This window comes from Falco punctatus (assembly GCF_963210335.1).
Source record: "Falco punctatus genome assembly, chromosome: 14".
Classification (NCBI taxonomy): Eukaryota; Metazoa; Chordata; class Aves; order Falconiformes; family Falconidae; genus Falco; species Falco punctatus.
Genome location: NC_137594.1, coordinates 5,381,593 through 5,398,607, shown reverse-complemented (window position 1 = coordinate 5,398,607; position 17,015 = coordinate 5,381,593). Strand labels below are relative to the sequence as shown.

Sequence of the window (17,015 nt, the reverse complement as noted above, 5' to 3'; positions counted from 1 at the left end):
CCCTCGTTTCTTTGGAAGTGACTCATAATTTTTGTACTTTAAAGATTATTGCTATTAGAATTGAGTGTGGTTTCTATTTTAGCTCTTTTATGGGCTTTTATGTTGGTTTGTTTGCATTTCAAATTACTTTTCTGAAGTCAAAGATAGAATGTGGTCCTACAGAATATTGCTCTATGAAATGAGTTTTGTTTGCATTTATTGTGTGTAAAATTCATGTCTGGGCAGATGGTTTTCACAGGTGTCTGAGCCATTTACATCTCTAAATAAAGCCTTGCACAAGGATGAATTTCACACCATAAGAATGTGTGTGAAATGCAATTAATATTCTGAAGCTTGCATTTTTGTGCTAGTTGATGTCATACAGGTAGGGTTAATGAAGATATGAGTGTTTTACAGTAAAAAATGAGACAATTATTTTCCAGAGTGAGCATGTGGCCAATCTAACCTGGATGGAGTTGCTTCATGTACTGAAACTTGGAGAGTCAACAAGGACATCAAGATTTTGAAATTCTTTAGAAGGTGATTTCAGAGACTAACTTTCCGTCACCAGTAGAGGAGGTAGAAGAACCCTGGCTTTTGAGATCTGGTAATACCCAAAAGTACTTTAACATCAGAGGCTTTAGTAATTTCCTCTGCAGTATGGTATAAAATTGCTGTCCTCTTTTGCTTTTCAATCCACATTCTATGTGAGCAGCTTTCAGTGCAAATGCTGAGGTCAGTCAAGGTCACCAGCATGTGTGTGCTGTTTTATTAACTAAAAAAAAAAAAGGTGTTTCATAGGATTGATACCTCATCAGTAGTTTAGTCCTAGCCCAGTGACCAAACTTTCACAGGAGCCATCTGAACTGGTGACATTTCCTTATAGTGACTGGTAATAAATTCAGAAAGACAAATTGTCAGGATATTAAAAATGAGTCTTTGCTCTGTACATTTCTGAAAAGCAGTAGGTTATGAAAAATTTTGATTCTGCATGTCAGTGAATATAGGATCTGTAGGTCTGAGGAGTCACGACTCTCTGGTTTGCTTTTCAAACTTCTACCCCTTTAGATTTTCATGAGCAAAAGATGTTTGCTGTGTAGTTGTCATTCGTTTGAGAATGTGGCTTTTTAATTAGTAGTGGCTGAAGGATCCTTTTATACTAATTGCTCAGTACTTACCTGACTATATATGAGAACAATATTTATGTATTCTGAATTCTACATATATGACATTTCAACATTATTTTTAGTGTCTTTACCTGAAGTCTTTCTTTAGACAGCTATCAGCCCATAAAACCTTTTATTATACCCCAAAATATTAAAACCTACATGGTGCTTAAATTCAGTATGTATTCTGCTTTCAAGAACATTCTCTTTGCCTTCAACGTATACCTGCTTAGTTTATGTTTTTTCAAGGTATTTTTAAAGACTTCTTTTCCCAAACTGAAGAACCTCAACAGAACTTATTTTAATGAGATAGACATTTAGTTCAACAGAAGAAGTTTCTTCATGAGAAAAAATAATTATCTCTTAAAAGCACAATTATTCTTTTAATTTGTTAAAAACTCTCAGTGTGGTGACAAATTTAACATTTCGTCTGACATGTTGAGAAGAAGAAAGTGCCTGGAATTGCACAAGTAGAATAAAATGTTCCATTTCACAGCAAGGCCAATCCTGAGTCTTGTAATTATTTCAAAGGGAGTAAAGGTCATTTTCTATTTGCTACATCTGTATTGTGCGAGGCTTCTGTATCAGGCTTACAGAAGTTAACTCATGACCTATTTAGATTGCCCAGATTTCAAAGTCAACTTATACTGTCACAAATCTGATAAAGTAGACTTATTCCTTTCTCTGAGGATCTAGATGATGTCCAAAGCAGGCTCTTTATTTATTGCTCGTACTATAGTTTGTAAAACAAGAGTTTCAACTTTAAGATGGCAGTAGCTGGGAGATCAGAACATGATTTGCCTCTTACTAGCTATGTTAATAATTTAGGGGAAGAGTTGTTTGTAGTTAGTTTTCAGTATGTGTTGCTTGGGCTATTTTTCTGTTGTGAACTTATATAACTCTGCTTGGGTTGTTGCTTGCGTCTTGGAATCGGAAGAATTTTCCTTCTGCTGTGACTGCGGGTTTTTTTGCATAGTTATTCAGTAACACCATGAGTCAGAAAGGCAGGTATTTTAAAAATGCACCTGTGCACACAGAAAATGTGTGCAGAAAATGCATGCCTGCCTGCCTTTCTGTGCGTGTGACCATTTAAATGCATATAAGGCTATTTTCTTTTTATAATTGGTAATCAAGTTATATGCACAGTTTTGAGGGCAGGCTCCAAATATGTCAGTACACATTTGCAGATGTCTCATTCTGGAAGACTGAAGGGGACAGATCCAATTCTCAACACCTTGTAGAGTCCAGCATCTGCAATGAAATCAATGTAGCAATGTTGATAATTGAATGAAGGATTAGGCACTCTGTTTTTAAGCCTTTGTAAGACAGGAGGCGGTTATGTGGATATATAGAAGTGAATAGTAGTCAAGTGTATTCCACCTTGCTTGATGTATTGCTTCAAGTCTTTCTCTTCTTTCTTGGTTAATCCTTCAAAGGCACAAACAGAGCAGATCAGGATGGAAGGCAAAGGCGTCCATCTGCTGCGTTTGACTACCACCAGCTTAATTGTCATGAAATATTCTGGCTGTTTCTCACAGCCTGCTAGCACTTCTAGCCAAGCTTTTATAGCAAATGTCAGTGACATGAAACAAATGATCCAGCAGTTGGTTTCAATAAGAATTAACCAGGCTAGGTGGGGGTGTTGCTGTCTTTGGTTTTTACAAATGGGTTCACATAAAACCTCATAGCGAGCGTGAAGTGAAAACTTACAGTGAGAGTCAAACACTGGAACAGGCTTCTCAGGGACACGGTGGAATCACCATCCCTCAAAGTGTTTGAGAAATGCCTAATGTGTTGCTTTGAGGCATGGTTTAGTGGTGGGTTTGGTAGTCCTAGGTTAACAGTTGGACTTGATGATCTTAAGGGTCTTTTCTAACCTAAATTTTATGATTCTGTAAGTGCATGAAGGGAGAGAGCAGATATGTGTTACTCTGTTTTAGCGAATGGACTGTGAGTGCTGGTTAAGAGGGAAACATGCCAATGTTAAGGTTTTGTAGGACATCTCTCTAGGATCAGGATCAGCATACCTAGATGATAATGTGGTGGAGATAAAACTGAGAAATGTCTGAGATGCTGCTATTGGGTTGTGAGAAGTGAGAGTGTGTGCAGTTGAGAATGTCACCTGAGCTGGTGAAGGAGAAGGGAGAGGGGAGAAATTGTTCTTGCTTTACAACTGAAGAGCTTTATTTGCAAAATTTTAATCATGTGTTGAGGATGTCTTGAGTAAATAGTCATTTGTGCGGGGCCACTTGAGTTTTAGAATTAATATCATTCAGAATCACTGTGTCTGACCATTTTCTTCTTAGTCATTGTGTGCCCCCTCAACCTATTTTTTTTTCTTCGGCCATCCAACAAGCAGCAGATTGGCCATAATACCATTGGGATCAGAGTACTAGCCAAAAGTCAGGTTTTGAAAAACACCCTTGGAGGTTCTGAAGCAGAAAGTACTTTTGGAAATACAATTACACATAAATAGGTTGAAAAAAATAGCTTTTCCTAGTTTTGAACTTGCCTCCTTTTGCCTCTGTCTTTAACCTTTTAAACTTTTTAGTATTTTTTTTTTTTTTTGATGCCTCTTTCTTGAACATCCTTACCCCCATGCTCTCATTTAAAAGCTGCCAAGAAAAATAGCCTTTCAGATTTTTGTCTCTATTCAGGGACAGAACACAAAACCTCAGAGACTGAGATTAGCGTTGTACCTATTTCCAACCAATTTTATTTTGCTTTTAAGCTTACTCTTTTGCTAAGGTGTTCCTGTGGTGGCAGGCATCTTTGACCATGTACTAACAGTGACACAAACTGTACTCAACTCTAACCTTCAGATCCACCTCTGCTATAACACACACATTTCATTTTCAGCCTTCCCTTGGTGTAAATGAGCTTTTGATTACAGGAGAAATGGACAAACTGTGGCTCAGATGGGGGGCTGGGGGGGATACGGAAAGCAACACTTCACATTTGTTAGCAAAGAAGTTCTTTTTAAAGGAAACTTTTCTTTTTTCTGTGAAACTTCATCCTTGTATAAAGAATTCCTTCTGTAACTTGGTGATCAACTTTCTGTAACTAGGTCTTAAAAAACTAACTTAACAATTATTTAAATAAACTTAAATGTGCTCAATTTAAGCATATATTTAAGCCTAACTGTATTCACCTGTGATTTTTAGAAGCAACGTTACATCCTATGTTTTCAAAAAGACTGATAATATCCTTTATTGGCAATCTGAACTGAACCTAACCTTGAAAGCTGTTACTATTTTGTAATTTCCATGCCAGCCCACATATATAAAAGCAAAAACCTTACATTAAAAAATGTTTAGCAAGATTTTAAGGGGAAGCGTGATGTGATGGATATTTTGTTTTATGAGTGTGGAGCCTAATGTTTTGTTTTATGAGCACTGAGCCTAAACCTAGTATCATTCCCAGAAGCCGACTGGTGGATGAATGAGTGGATGTTAAAAGTCCATTTCCTTTTTTTTCTCCTCAGGTTCTGCTGCTTGCCTGTGCAGAAGATTTAGAATGTGTCCCTGGATTCCAGCGAAAGATTTTTTATATTGAACAGCCATTTGAATTCACAGAGGACCAGCCAGTTCTGAACCGTATGTTATTTTCATGTATTATTATTGTGCAAAAATCGGAATTGTTTGTGTATTCATATTGCTCCTGCCGTTTATCAGAAAACTTTTTTTTTTTGTACATAGGATTTTCAATATTTGATTTTGTCTGGATTCCCCTGCATTAATCCCATATCTCTACAGACATTACTCTGTTCCATGTATTAGACAAGACAAAATACTATCTATAATAATTTATGACAATATGAATATTGAAAAAACTTAAAATCATCCTCTATTTTAGAAAGTAAATTTACTTTGGTTTTTTTGTCTTTCCTATAATCTTGGAAATCAGGGCTTTGCTATCAGCATTTCACTATTACTTTATCCCTGCAACTCAGATTTAGAAATTTATATCTTAAAAATTTCCTTCAAAGCTGGTGCAAGTCCAATTCTTTACATTGTATTCAAAGGAGACTGGGTGAAGCTTGCGATCATCAGCCATAGCAAATTATTGCTACATGTATTGTATAACGAATATTCAGTAGTATTTCCAATGACCAGATGTCACACTATAAAATCTGATCTAGCACTGTATACTCAAAGCATTAAACCGAAGGAGATTTAACTGTCTTTCAGCCCTGGTGTTAGTTCATTCAAATTTGTGAGCAAGTGTTAAAACTTGTTCGTTCAGGTCTGTGGCTTTGGGCCTTCAGGTCTGTCAGACTAAGATAGTACCTTACCTAATGGCCAATGATTTTTGAAGACAAAGATACTGAGTGCTGCAATTCTTCAAAACTTCCAAACATGCCAGGACTTCTGCATATAATACATATTAACAAAAATTTCTCTATCATGCTTGGTTTCTTGCTGTTAGGCCAAGAATTTTTATAGTTGCGCAGCACCTACACTACTACATACAGTATCTAGATCCTACAATGTGGTGATACATAGTAATAGGTTGGTGAAATCAAGAAATGCAAAACAATATTACTCATTAAATGCATAAGTTTCTCTGTTCGCTCCAGATATTACTGCTACGTATTGATATATTTTTGCTGTTATGTATGTTTGGATGAAAGTGTAATCTCTGTGTGCTCGTTTTAAAATAGCACTAACTTTTCAAAATGTAATGTTAGAATTAGTTGCCAGAGTCTGTTGAAATTACTTTAAGTCACTCGGCCTTTAACAGGTGTTAAAATAAACCTTTAGGATAACATTTTTAGTCTAAGCATTTTGTTAAGTTACTTATTCAGAGTTGATTTTTCAGAGAAAATTTGGATGATAAGTAGTAATGCTGTTCAGAGATGAGAGATTGTTACTCAGTTTAGAAAAGAGATTTCTTTAGGCATTTTTTTTTAAATTCTTATTTTAAAAAGTTGATAAATATATCATTCCTACATGTTTAAAAGTAGAAATTCTTAGGTTCTGGGAAATACAGTAGATTTAATAAGCACGCGATGTTGAAGACTTATGTAAAGAAAAGCAATATTAGATGTAAGTTTTAAGTTGAATAAAATAACCTTTGTAGTATTCTTTGGCTGCTTCAGAACTTTGAGGCTGTAGTCTGTCTGGCCAGATGTCCTGATTTGTGCTTGTCCTCCCAGACACCAAAATAATGAGTTGGTCAAGCCAAAGTTGACTGGGCTGCTTTGTGGTCACCTACCAAATTGCACTGGTGTGAAACTAGCACGATAATTAAGACGTTGTCATTAATAAGGCTTCATCATTAATGGGGGAAGGGGCGGGGGGAGGTTGGGGAGAAAGGAGGATGAGATTTAGAAATGCCTAGAAACAATCTTCAAAATTAAATTATTTTGATAAGCAGACACTAAATTGGCCTAATATGTAATGTTCGACAAAGGCAGCCTGTCAATGCGTGATTCTAGTTAATTCGATCACTCAAACACTATGTCCTTCATGCAGCAGCATTAAACCTCTGCACAGTTTCTTCATTTTAGCTGTCAACAGAATTAATATTTTTAATTGTTTGTTTTAATATGCTTTGTATGCTCTTGCATTTTTTTATACCTACTACCAAAGAGTGGTGTAATTTAGCAGTTGTGTTGCAACGTGAGGCTTACCAGGGCTATGTAAATTAATAAGGCAAATATGCAAAGTAGGCCTATAGCAGTGATTGTGTTTGTAGTCCTCCATTCTTTTCTGAAGTGTAATAGAAGGGAGGTTTTTTATTTGTCAGTTTAAACAAGGACTTACTGTATATGTCTTTGCTAGTATCTCCCTTCTGATTAGATATAGGTTATGGCTGCTGCTTGTGTATTTATTACTTCTACATACAGCGATATTAAATATATCCTACATTTACTAATGGGAGGAAGGAAGAGAAGTGTGAATTGAGGGTACAGAATTTTATGTTATTTCTTATTCTGATTTGTACCAATTCATATCAAAACCTACTTGTAAGCTGGCTGTTAACAGTTACATCAGTTGTGTATGTATACCCTCCTTCCCGTTAGTTTCAGTGGGATTCTGTTGCTATTTCTTAGCTTCTATCACATTGTGCTCAGGCTGAACTGCTGGGGTTTTTTTATTTACCATTGTGTCTCACTTAACTGCAATCTCTAGACTTGGGCTACTTTATTTTCCTAATTCTGTAATTTATTCTCCCTGATTTTGAGGGGTTGTTTTTTTTTTTTTTTCTCATCAGACCGCTATCTCCTTATAACTTGTTTTCAGTGATTTAAACAAAATCAGGCATTGCCATCCTGTTTTTGGTCTGACCAGTTCTTTTCCCTGAGTGCCATTTTCTTAAACCAGATGTTCTCTTGTTGTAGTGGGAGAGGTTTCAGAGCCACTTTCTGAAATACTAGAGGGTCTGTCCACAGAACTGTTGCTTTAACAAGCAATTGCATTAATGGATTTTTCTTCCTCAGAGGTTTTTTTTTTTTATTATTTATTATATATCTAGGACTACCTTCCACAATCAAACAGAGAAGATAATAAAGTGGTAGTTGACAGCATTTAATTACAGGTTTTACACCTTTCTGAAATATTTGTGGCCATGAAATGCTTCCCCATCAGAAAGCTTGTCTTTGGCAAGGCTGACAGGTCACTGGTAGTGACAGTGCTCTGTCATGCCAGGCTGATAGAAAGTTCCTAATCAGACTCATCAAATGTGGAAATGTAATTGTGTTACATTAATCATGTTTATATTTAACATACACAAGTCTTGGCTTTTGGGGGTATTTTTAATTGACAATTAATCAAATAGTGCACTTGAAAAATTGAGGCAATTAACATAAAGGCGTTAGGTGACGTGTTGTGCATACTAAACTGGAGAATACATTGCCAGTGACTTAAATGTCAAAACAAAGGAAGTTTTGACCCTTACTTGAAAAGCTTTAATTTGGATGTTAATTAATGGCTGACCTCTTCTGTCTCTTACGTGATAGATTGCATGTTTCAGAGCTTCGGCTGCTTCAACATTGGGGCTTTGTCTATCCGCATTTGGGTACTTTTTTTATTCTGTGGATTTTAACACAGAATTTTCTATTCAACCATATTGAAAACTCTTGTTCAATCACATGATGGGAAATGTATCAGTCTGCTTATCATTAATGCTTAAAAGCAGTTCCTCTGTTGTCTAGCAAAGCTGTAGCATCCAACAAGATTTTCTTTGTTCAAACTGAATGATGCCTGTGGAAAGATCAGAGGGGACCATTCCTACCACTACAATATCATGTCACAGTGCCAACCACATGCATGTCAAAACATTTCCTATTGATTGTCAGATGATGCCGTGTAAGATCGGTGATTTATCGCATCCCCTCTTCCCGCTGATTACTATGCCATTTGACTGTACAGGTGGCCTTTTTCTGCGACTGTTTCATGTTATTAATATCACTGCTGTTACTCTTGTTTATTCCGATCCTTACAGAGTATGCATTATGACACACACCTGATCCATCTCCCACTGCTTCACTTCCTCTGTAGCTTGCATAAAGCCAAGGTGGCAGCCCAATTCAACATACTGTAATATGTCAGACCCTCTGTGGGTTTTAACATGAGGTTTACGTGTTGGTGTTAGCTCTTCATACTGAATTTTGCAGGTTTGGAGTAATTTAAACTACAGGTGGTAGGTTGTAGTTTGTAAAAGAACATGTTCAAGTGAGGTAAGATTTTTGGCTTAGTAATTTCTTGCAGGAAAAACTGTCTAGACTTCTGGGTAATAGCTACATAACTGGATTTTTCATCTATTAAGGTGTACATATCTGTAATACATAGTTGTGACTTTTCAAAATAAAGAAGTCTTTAATGCATTTTGAATTCTACAAACATCTTAAAATTACTTTCATTTCTTGCAATCACTTGCTATGTTAAGAAATGTACTTTATAGAAAATGTTGAAAAATTACTTGGTTCCTGTGTTTGGCATGTGGTAGCAGGTTCTGCAGAAATGTGTCTCAACTTTTCTACCCAGATAGCGGAATGCTTTTTATACTCTAAAATATATCGTTATGTGCACATGTTTAGAACTTGAATATCAGAGCTTCAGTTCTAACATTTGGATACGTGATTAAGATCAGGCAATCTGGGACATTTTTATGCCATGTGGACAGAAATATTGGTCAGGATTTGAAGCCAGACATTAGAGATACCGCTTAACCACATTGTTCCTTTTAAATGGCTTAGGAAGCCAAACTCACGTTACTAAAATTCCAGAAAATATCTGGGGCTATGGAAAATGGTTGCAAAATTGTGCAAATAATTTTTGAAGTGGGAGTTTGGGAACTTTACAACACGTTCATGGGGGCAGAGTGAGGAAGATCTTCAAAGGGAAAAACCTTTTGCACTTAAAAACTTGAGGCATTGCGTTTTAATCTAAATTTGATGCCTAAATCTTGCACATAAGGAGAAAGTTGTCTGCATGTCTCTTGCAAATATGTATGGTAACTAAGAAATATAGAATATCTCAGATGTGTCTCTGAATAGATGTATGCAGATTGATGTTGCGACATAACAGAATATCGTATCATATGTTAAACAGCTTTCACACATGATTAAAGCAAAAAAAAAAAATGGGGAAAAAATGGTTGTTGAGTGCCAGGGGGTCAGACAGTTGCCTTTCAAACAGTGCATGTCAGCTTATTAACAGGACCCAAAGGGAAATGAGTTAAAAACAGACTGCTTGCTTTATTATGTATATACATTTGATTAAACCTTTTTTGAAAAGGTAGGATGTTAGATAGAACAATGTGAAAGAACAATTTAGTATGTGATAAACACCTTCAGGGCTAAGTTAAAATCTCTCAGGGATGTAGTCGGCTGTTGTAGAGGAATGGAGGGAAAGTCTTATATGTTTTGTGAAACTTCCTCCTGATGTTACAGTTCCATGGTGGAGGAAATGAAGATCTAAATCCAGGATGTGTATTACCTGTTTTGTTGAGAAAAGCTGTGCAACCCTGGGTTAAAAAATCCCAAACAAACAAAAAAACCCCAACAATCCTACACAAACTTATCTGTTTTGCAGTTTTTTTTAAAATACTTGTAGACTTTGGTTGGCTGAAGCACGCCAGCTGTTCTTCTAATAGTCTAAATCAATGACCAACTGCTCAGTATTAGTAGGATGAGTCGCTTGCTAAGTGCAGTTCAACCCTTGTATTAATAATGTCCCCAGGTGCTTCAATGGAAGACTTCTCTGTTCGTTTCCAGTTGGCAATTCCAAACCAGAAAAAATCAGATGAACTGAGCTATTACTCCCTAAGTGATTAACAATGCAAGCCAAGAGGCAGCCTCCTTCTCTGCAGGTGCATAAACATGTGGAAAGGCCAAAATCTGCCTTTTAGGAAAATGTAGGTAGCTTTGCTTTGGAGAAACTCGGCAGGCAAATAATCTGATGCTAATTGGTTATGGCTGACAAAATTTATCAGGGTTGTCTTCCTGAGGAAATGAGGGGTAGGGGCACATGACTTCTGGCTAAAGTTTATTGCTGGGGTCATTCTGAAGAGGCTACAGCATCAGCCCAGCTTTGTCAGGAGGAAGCTGCTGTCTGTATCTGACAAACAGATGCAGCACAAATTACTACATGCTGAGACATTAATGCGTTTCTGTAGTACGTAGCTTTGTATTTTCCCAGACAGCATTTCTGACAGGACTTTTAATTTGAGGATCTTAGGAAAGCACCTTTCAAAAGAATCATGGCTAGCTAACCTTTTTCATTACATTTCAAAGTGCAGTGTGGACATTTAGCAAGAATTAATGGGAGTATATGAGGTTAAATCTTCCTTTAAACATAGAATCTCATTTAAGTTAATGATACCTTAAAGCATGCAAGTATCCTTGGAAATAATCGTAGATGTAGTTCACAATTAATTCTTAGCTTTTAGGATTTCTCTCTGATAGTCTAAATCATATTATAACTTTTCTAATGTAATTACGCTTATGCTTCAAGTTGCAGTTTTTCTTTCCCTCTGCTTACTCTAAAGCAGTCTTTCCTGGACAGAGGGATCTATCTGTACGCATCAGCTCTTGTCTGCTTTAATGGACACATCTCCTTTTTACATAGCTTTCATGGCATGTGATCTCTGTCTCGCTTTGAGAGTAATTAACACTAACAGTAAACTCATAAAGTCTTTCAGAAATTTATTAGATTGTGTGCTTTTTTTTTTTTTTCCCCCTAGCTGGAGACTAGTGTTCCTGCTTCTGTCTTATGTCTCTGCTCAGCTTATCTACTCAAATTCTTTCCTCTAGAGAAGGAGGGGAAAAAAATGTAACTTTTTATGGAATGATTCTGAAAACCCTGGTCATTTTGCAATGACTTTGTGTCTATATTTGTATGCCTTGTGCCTACTGCTTCTTCTTGGGCAGACAAGTGAAGCTGTAGACAGTGGAGTGAGTGCATGTCATGTTCTGTGATGTGAATATTAACTTAAATGTTTGTGTTCTGGGTTTGGGTTTTTTTTGTGTGGTGTTTTTTTTTTTTTTTTTTTTTTTTTTTTTTTTTTTTACTGAAAAAATATCAACCCTGGTGATTGGTAGGATTCGCTGAAATAAGAAATTGGCTGGAGAAAGCCTTGCCTGAAAGGGATTATCTTTAACAAAAATCTGACATTTCTTCACAAAGATTTCTTTTTAACCAGGGTGAGAATGAAACTGAGAGCCCTGGGAAGGCCTAAAGGATGATTCCTATAGTGGTCAGGGTATTGGTTTTTAGGCAGGAGCTCCATTTTCAATACTGGCTTTGATTTGTTTCCTTTCTTCTAAAAAATATCAGTGCAACTTTCTCTTGGCTGTGGAGAGAACTGAAGCAGAACTGAGGGACCTTTAAAGAAGGAAGCAAAATGGAGGCAATGCCAGAGCAGCTTAGAGATAGCCCATAACAAGAGAGTCAACAGTGAAGTTGTAGCCAACATCGGTATATCTTTGACACTTTGTAAACGCTTGCTAGCAAGTACCAGAGCTTAAATGCTGCCTAGAGTGAAGCAAATGATCATCTAATTGATGCGTGGGACTGATCTGCAGTCAGGGATCCAGGTTAAATTTACTGAAGGGTAAATTGTAAATCTCTGATATCCTGTATCAACAGTAGTGTGAACAGTTTGGCTAGACCTAGGTTTATACATACTGAGTTGTCCTGTCTTGCAATTTTTGCCAAAATGCTGAAAAGTAGGTTGTAGAAAATGGGTGCATTTTTAATTTTAGTTTTATTTATATCCTATAATAAGAATATATTTATATTCTCTGCTAACCATACTACGAAACATTATATAAATGTATTCAGGTACATGGGCTTTGTTCACCTTTTGTGTGATGGTGAACTAGCGGCAACATGTGCTCTGGCTTGCTAGAAAACCATATTGTCTGGTTACAACTAGGAATCCTGCAGACTTTATTTAGCTGAAATTTTAATTACAGTGCCAGCTCTCAACTCCTATAATAAAACAGTAGGGAGAACAGTATAATTTGACCTTTATAAAACATTAACACCAACTTACACAAAAATATAACTTCCAACTTCAAAGAATAAATACAGTGGGAGGCAGAATTCAAGGAATTATGAAAATAATGTGCATATAATACTTGGGGGGGAAATATGAAAATACACTAGTGTGGACATCACAGTTGGTGTGTTCAGTTTCCTGTATCCTTCTTCTGGTCCTTATACGAAAATGCTGCACAGTTAGCAGAAGAATATTTTCATGGTTTTATCATGTCTTAGGGAAAGCAGTGCTGCTGCGAGGCTTAGAATAAAGGATACTATACTAACCATATGGGAAACGTTGATGTATCAAATCAGCTTGTTTCTTTCCCCAGAAGAGTCAATTCCCGAAACTTCAGGTGCCCACTCATTCTGAGTCTTTTCTTGTCACTCTTCTGTGTCCTCTGCCTCGCTGTATTCCCTAGAGGAGGAGAGTTTCAAACCAGTCAGCTGTTGTGAATTGCACCCTGGACCCAGTGCTCCTTGCTCCTGCCAAGACACACAGAAGAATGAGGTGGGGATCAAGCGGAGAGATGGAGTATGGTCTATGCCTGAGTTGCATGGCAATGTCAGTAACAGCACTATTGGAACAGAAATGGGTGATGGTACTGGCTCCTAGCTGCGTACAGCACCCTAAAGGGCGCAAATACGAACACATTTTGGCTTGGCTCTGGCTTAAACCAGTCCCTGAGTCACAGTGTGGCAGCTCACAGGATTTTGCAGTTCTGTTGCTGTGGAGAAGTGTTTGAGTGTGCTCCACGTCTTCCATTGCCTTTAATACCATTCAAAACATAGTTTAATCAATTTTACTCTTTTTCTGTGAAACTGAATTGAAACTGTAAACATAAGGATACTTTAAACAAATTATTTTTTATGTCCCGTAATAAAAATCAAATTTGAAGATGTTTGAATGCCAAGGTTATAAGTTGCTTTTATGTGATCTAAACCATTTTTCTTTTCATTGCTTGTGTGTCACCTTTATTTTGCTGTTTGTTTGACAGCTGAAGCATTAACTGCCCAAATCTATTTTCTTTAATTGTACTCCTGATGTTATGTATTACAACACATTATGTTATGGATAGCTGCTGTTAGTAGGATGCACCTATTTCTGATATGCATAATGCTATATGCCAGATAGATGGGGAAGAGAAAGAAACGGGAACGGAATGTTTCGGGACTCTAAACTTTCACCAACCTGAAGGTTCACAGGTGCATTTAAGGTTGAAAGTTGTCTTGAAGAGCTGTCGCACATGTGGCGGTATGTCTGTATTGCTGTGGGGAACAGCACAATTCCAGTAACTGCTCTGTTTGCATTCCAGGAGAAGCTTCCTCTGCTGTCTCAGTGCTTGAGGAAGGAGGGGACGAAATATTTCCAGCAGAATGGTTCTTCTGTGTTGGTGTGCAATGCTTGGCTGCATCCCTGTTGACCAAAGAGTTTCCTTAGACCTAAAGGGCAGGCAGGCTTGACACAGAATTATAAGGGAGTTTCTTTAATCCTCAAACTGAGGAATCCTTAATTTCATCAAAAGCACAAACTCAAAATATGTTTGTGTTCAAGCATAATGCTGGATGTGAACAAATAATATAGAGGGTAGGAAGGCAGCGATTAAGTAATGCTGTGGTCAGGGAGCTTCCCAGGGATTCATTGTGGCTAAAAGTAACTCCATGAACTCAGTTGCCTAAGAATCTGTGTGTGGTTGTCTAGTTACTATTGCTTTGGTTTTTTCTTGGTGCTTTTCTTTGGTTTTAATCTTTGCTTTTCTAGGCAAAAATGGCATTCAGCCTGGCTTGTGTTTGTGGAGAAACAATTCAAGTGTGACATAGAAGAAAATAGGAAATAATGATTTTACAATATTTTTGTAGAGAAGTGAAAGCAGTATTGTGGGAGTTATACAGTGTAATTTGCAACCAAATAGCTTGTTTCATTTAAATTTTTTAAAGTTAGGTTTGTGACACAGGAAATAGTCTAAAATTATCTTTAATAACAGAGCCAATCAGTTCACTCTTCCAACTAATAAGAAAATGCAATGCTCCAAATGTTCTATGAGACTTGATGTTTCTTCTGAGAAATGTCAGATCTTATGCAGGTAGGCAGAATCTTTTTTGGCATAAAAGAACAGCAGCTTCTGTCGACTGTAAATCAAAATAAGAAACTTTATTAAAAATTATATTATTACTTCTGGCACTTTACTTTTATTCTTTGAGACAATGTCTTTAATAGCTTCTCCAATAAAATTAGAAGAAACTGAAATATAGAAGCTTTAACACTTACATAATAAATCTATTAATCTTAATGCTCTTGGAAATATTAGGCATTGAGTTCTTACTACTGTTTTTATAAGTCAGCATCATTTCCCAGAACTGTATGATGCTAACTACAGTTAGCGCTGATAATTAATTGAAATGAAATTACTTTTATGATGAATGTGTGCTGGACACATTTCACTTAACTCTTTCTGCTACCATAGATATGCTTTAGATCCTGATTCAGCAAGGTATTTAAGCAGCAACTTAATTTAAGTTCCCTCCACACTCTATATAGAAATTTGACTTTATTTCAGTGTACCATAAGCATAAATTCTATTAGCTTCAGCGCAAGTTTTTGCTTATGCAGAATGTTTTCCCTTTGGGAAAGGCTTGACAATGGCAAAATGGCAAGGTGACTGTTACCTATGCAGCCATGCAAAAGAAAAGGCATAGAAGTTTCCTAGCACATGTGGGTTTTGTGCTGAAGTAAATGATTTGGAGTGATTATGCTTGCAACGATAAATACAGCAAGAGGTTCAACTTCTGTGGATGAGTGCTCTTCCTACTGAAGTTTGGTTTTCCTGCATAAGTCTGTGCCAAAACTTTCATTCTTCCTAGCTGCAAGTGTTGCTGGATTTTAGGTAACTCAGCAACTGCTCTTTGTTAGGTTCTCTTAATGACCTCTTAAATATAACGAAGCTGTGGATGGAGTTGAGCGCTGAAAATAGGCAAAGGCTGGTGCTGCACCCCTGCTGCCTGGGGTACGGGGGCGAGAGCCTCGGGGTGCGAAGCTGCTGGTAGGGCTCCTGCTGAGGAAGGCTGGGGAGGAACAGCTCTTGCTAGACACCTGGCACTGCCCCCATGAGAACAGACAGATTTAAAAGTTTAATAAAGATTATAAAGATTTGTTAAGTAAGATTAAAAGCCAGGTCTAATGCGACCGGGTTGGAAATGGTAGGTTACAGGTAAAGGTCAAAAAATTGTTCTCTGTCTAGCTTTACTGTTTATACTGGTCTTTGATGCCAGGTCTGTAACACAGTCTTACTGTTAGAGCTGGGGTTTACAAAACCCAACAGAAGGCCCTGCTTTCACTCTGTCCTCTGTGAAAGCATCTGTGTGAGTTTAATAGTGTTTTGCTAATTTAGTAATAGGGGGAGAGACCTGGTTTTGCTCAAGATTTCATCTTGAGTGCTTGTTTCCATCAAGACAACAGGAACAGTCCACACAAAGGTCAGCTGAAGAGCATGTCTAGACCAAAAGAACACTATAAGGTATGTGGGTACTGCGCCCCACGCGTGGCCAGTGCTCAGCACCTGCCGGGGCTGGGTGGGTGTGAGGTGCAGTGAGGGTGATGGCACACGCTGAGCCAGTGCCTGGGTCATTGGGTAGGGCTGTGCAGAATAACAGTACATCCTGCCTTTCTGGGCTGTTTAAAAACAAAACCAGACACATCCATCACCCCCCCCCCCCCCCCCCCCCCCCCGCCCCCACTCCCCCCCCCCAAAAAAAAAACCAAAAAAAAAATCAACCCAAATCCCAAATCAACCAAACCCCCACCAAAACAAAAAAAAACCTGAATAGAACCCTCAAAGGAAGATTCAGGCAGATCCAGCATGCTGGAGAGCAAACCTCTGCTTCTCTTCCTGCTCTCACCTCTGTGACAGTGTTGAAGGTCTTACGTGCCATGCGGTGTCTTCTCATCTAGGCTTTCCTGAGGAGCAGAGCTTGTGCCATACACCCAGGAGAGTGAAATCCCTTAACTGTGTACATACATCCTCGCTTTACCCTTCTGTTGCCTTTTCCTTTTGTTGAAACCGTTACACTTTAAATGGTTTAAATATGCATGGATTAAAGGAGTGACTCCATAGCCTGGTAGTTTACCCATTTCTACATGAAGGAAGGTTGTTTTTTTCGGTCCCTGCTCACCTGTGTGCTTATACTTTTTTAATGCTTTTTTTTAAAAAAAATAAAACCATGAAAAACATTCATGTTTTAAAAGTAAGTACTTCTATAGGTATTTTAATAAGTATTCAGGGAGCTGGGACTGGAACCTGCTTCGGATGTGTGCAAAATATTTAGATATAATGATTTCAAAGTATGTAGAGCACTTAAACATTAGTTTCAGCAGGCAGCA

General features: G+C 37.6%; 1 protein-coding gene across 2 annotated transcripts in view; it reads left to right on the top strand.

Annotated features, from left to right (window-relative positions):
• Positions 1-17,015, top strand: part of CDH13 (cadherin 13) — a 509,852-nt gene that overhangs the window by 93,961 nt on the left and 398,876 nt on the right. For both annotated transcript variants that reach the window (XM_080410698.1, XM_080410697.1), the window contains exon 2: positions 4,630-4,741. In XM_080410698.1, the coding sequence (XP_080266824.1) occupies positions 4,630-4,741 (112 nt within the window). The remainder of the gene's footprint in view (positions 1-4,629; positions 4,742-17,015) is intronic.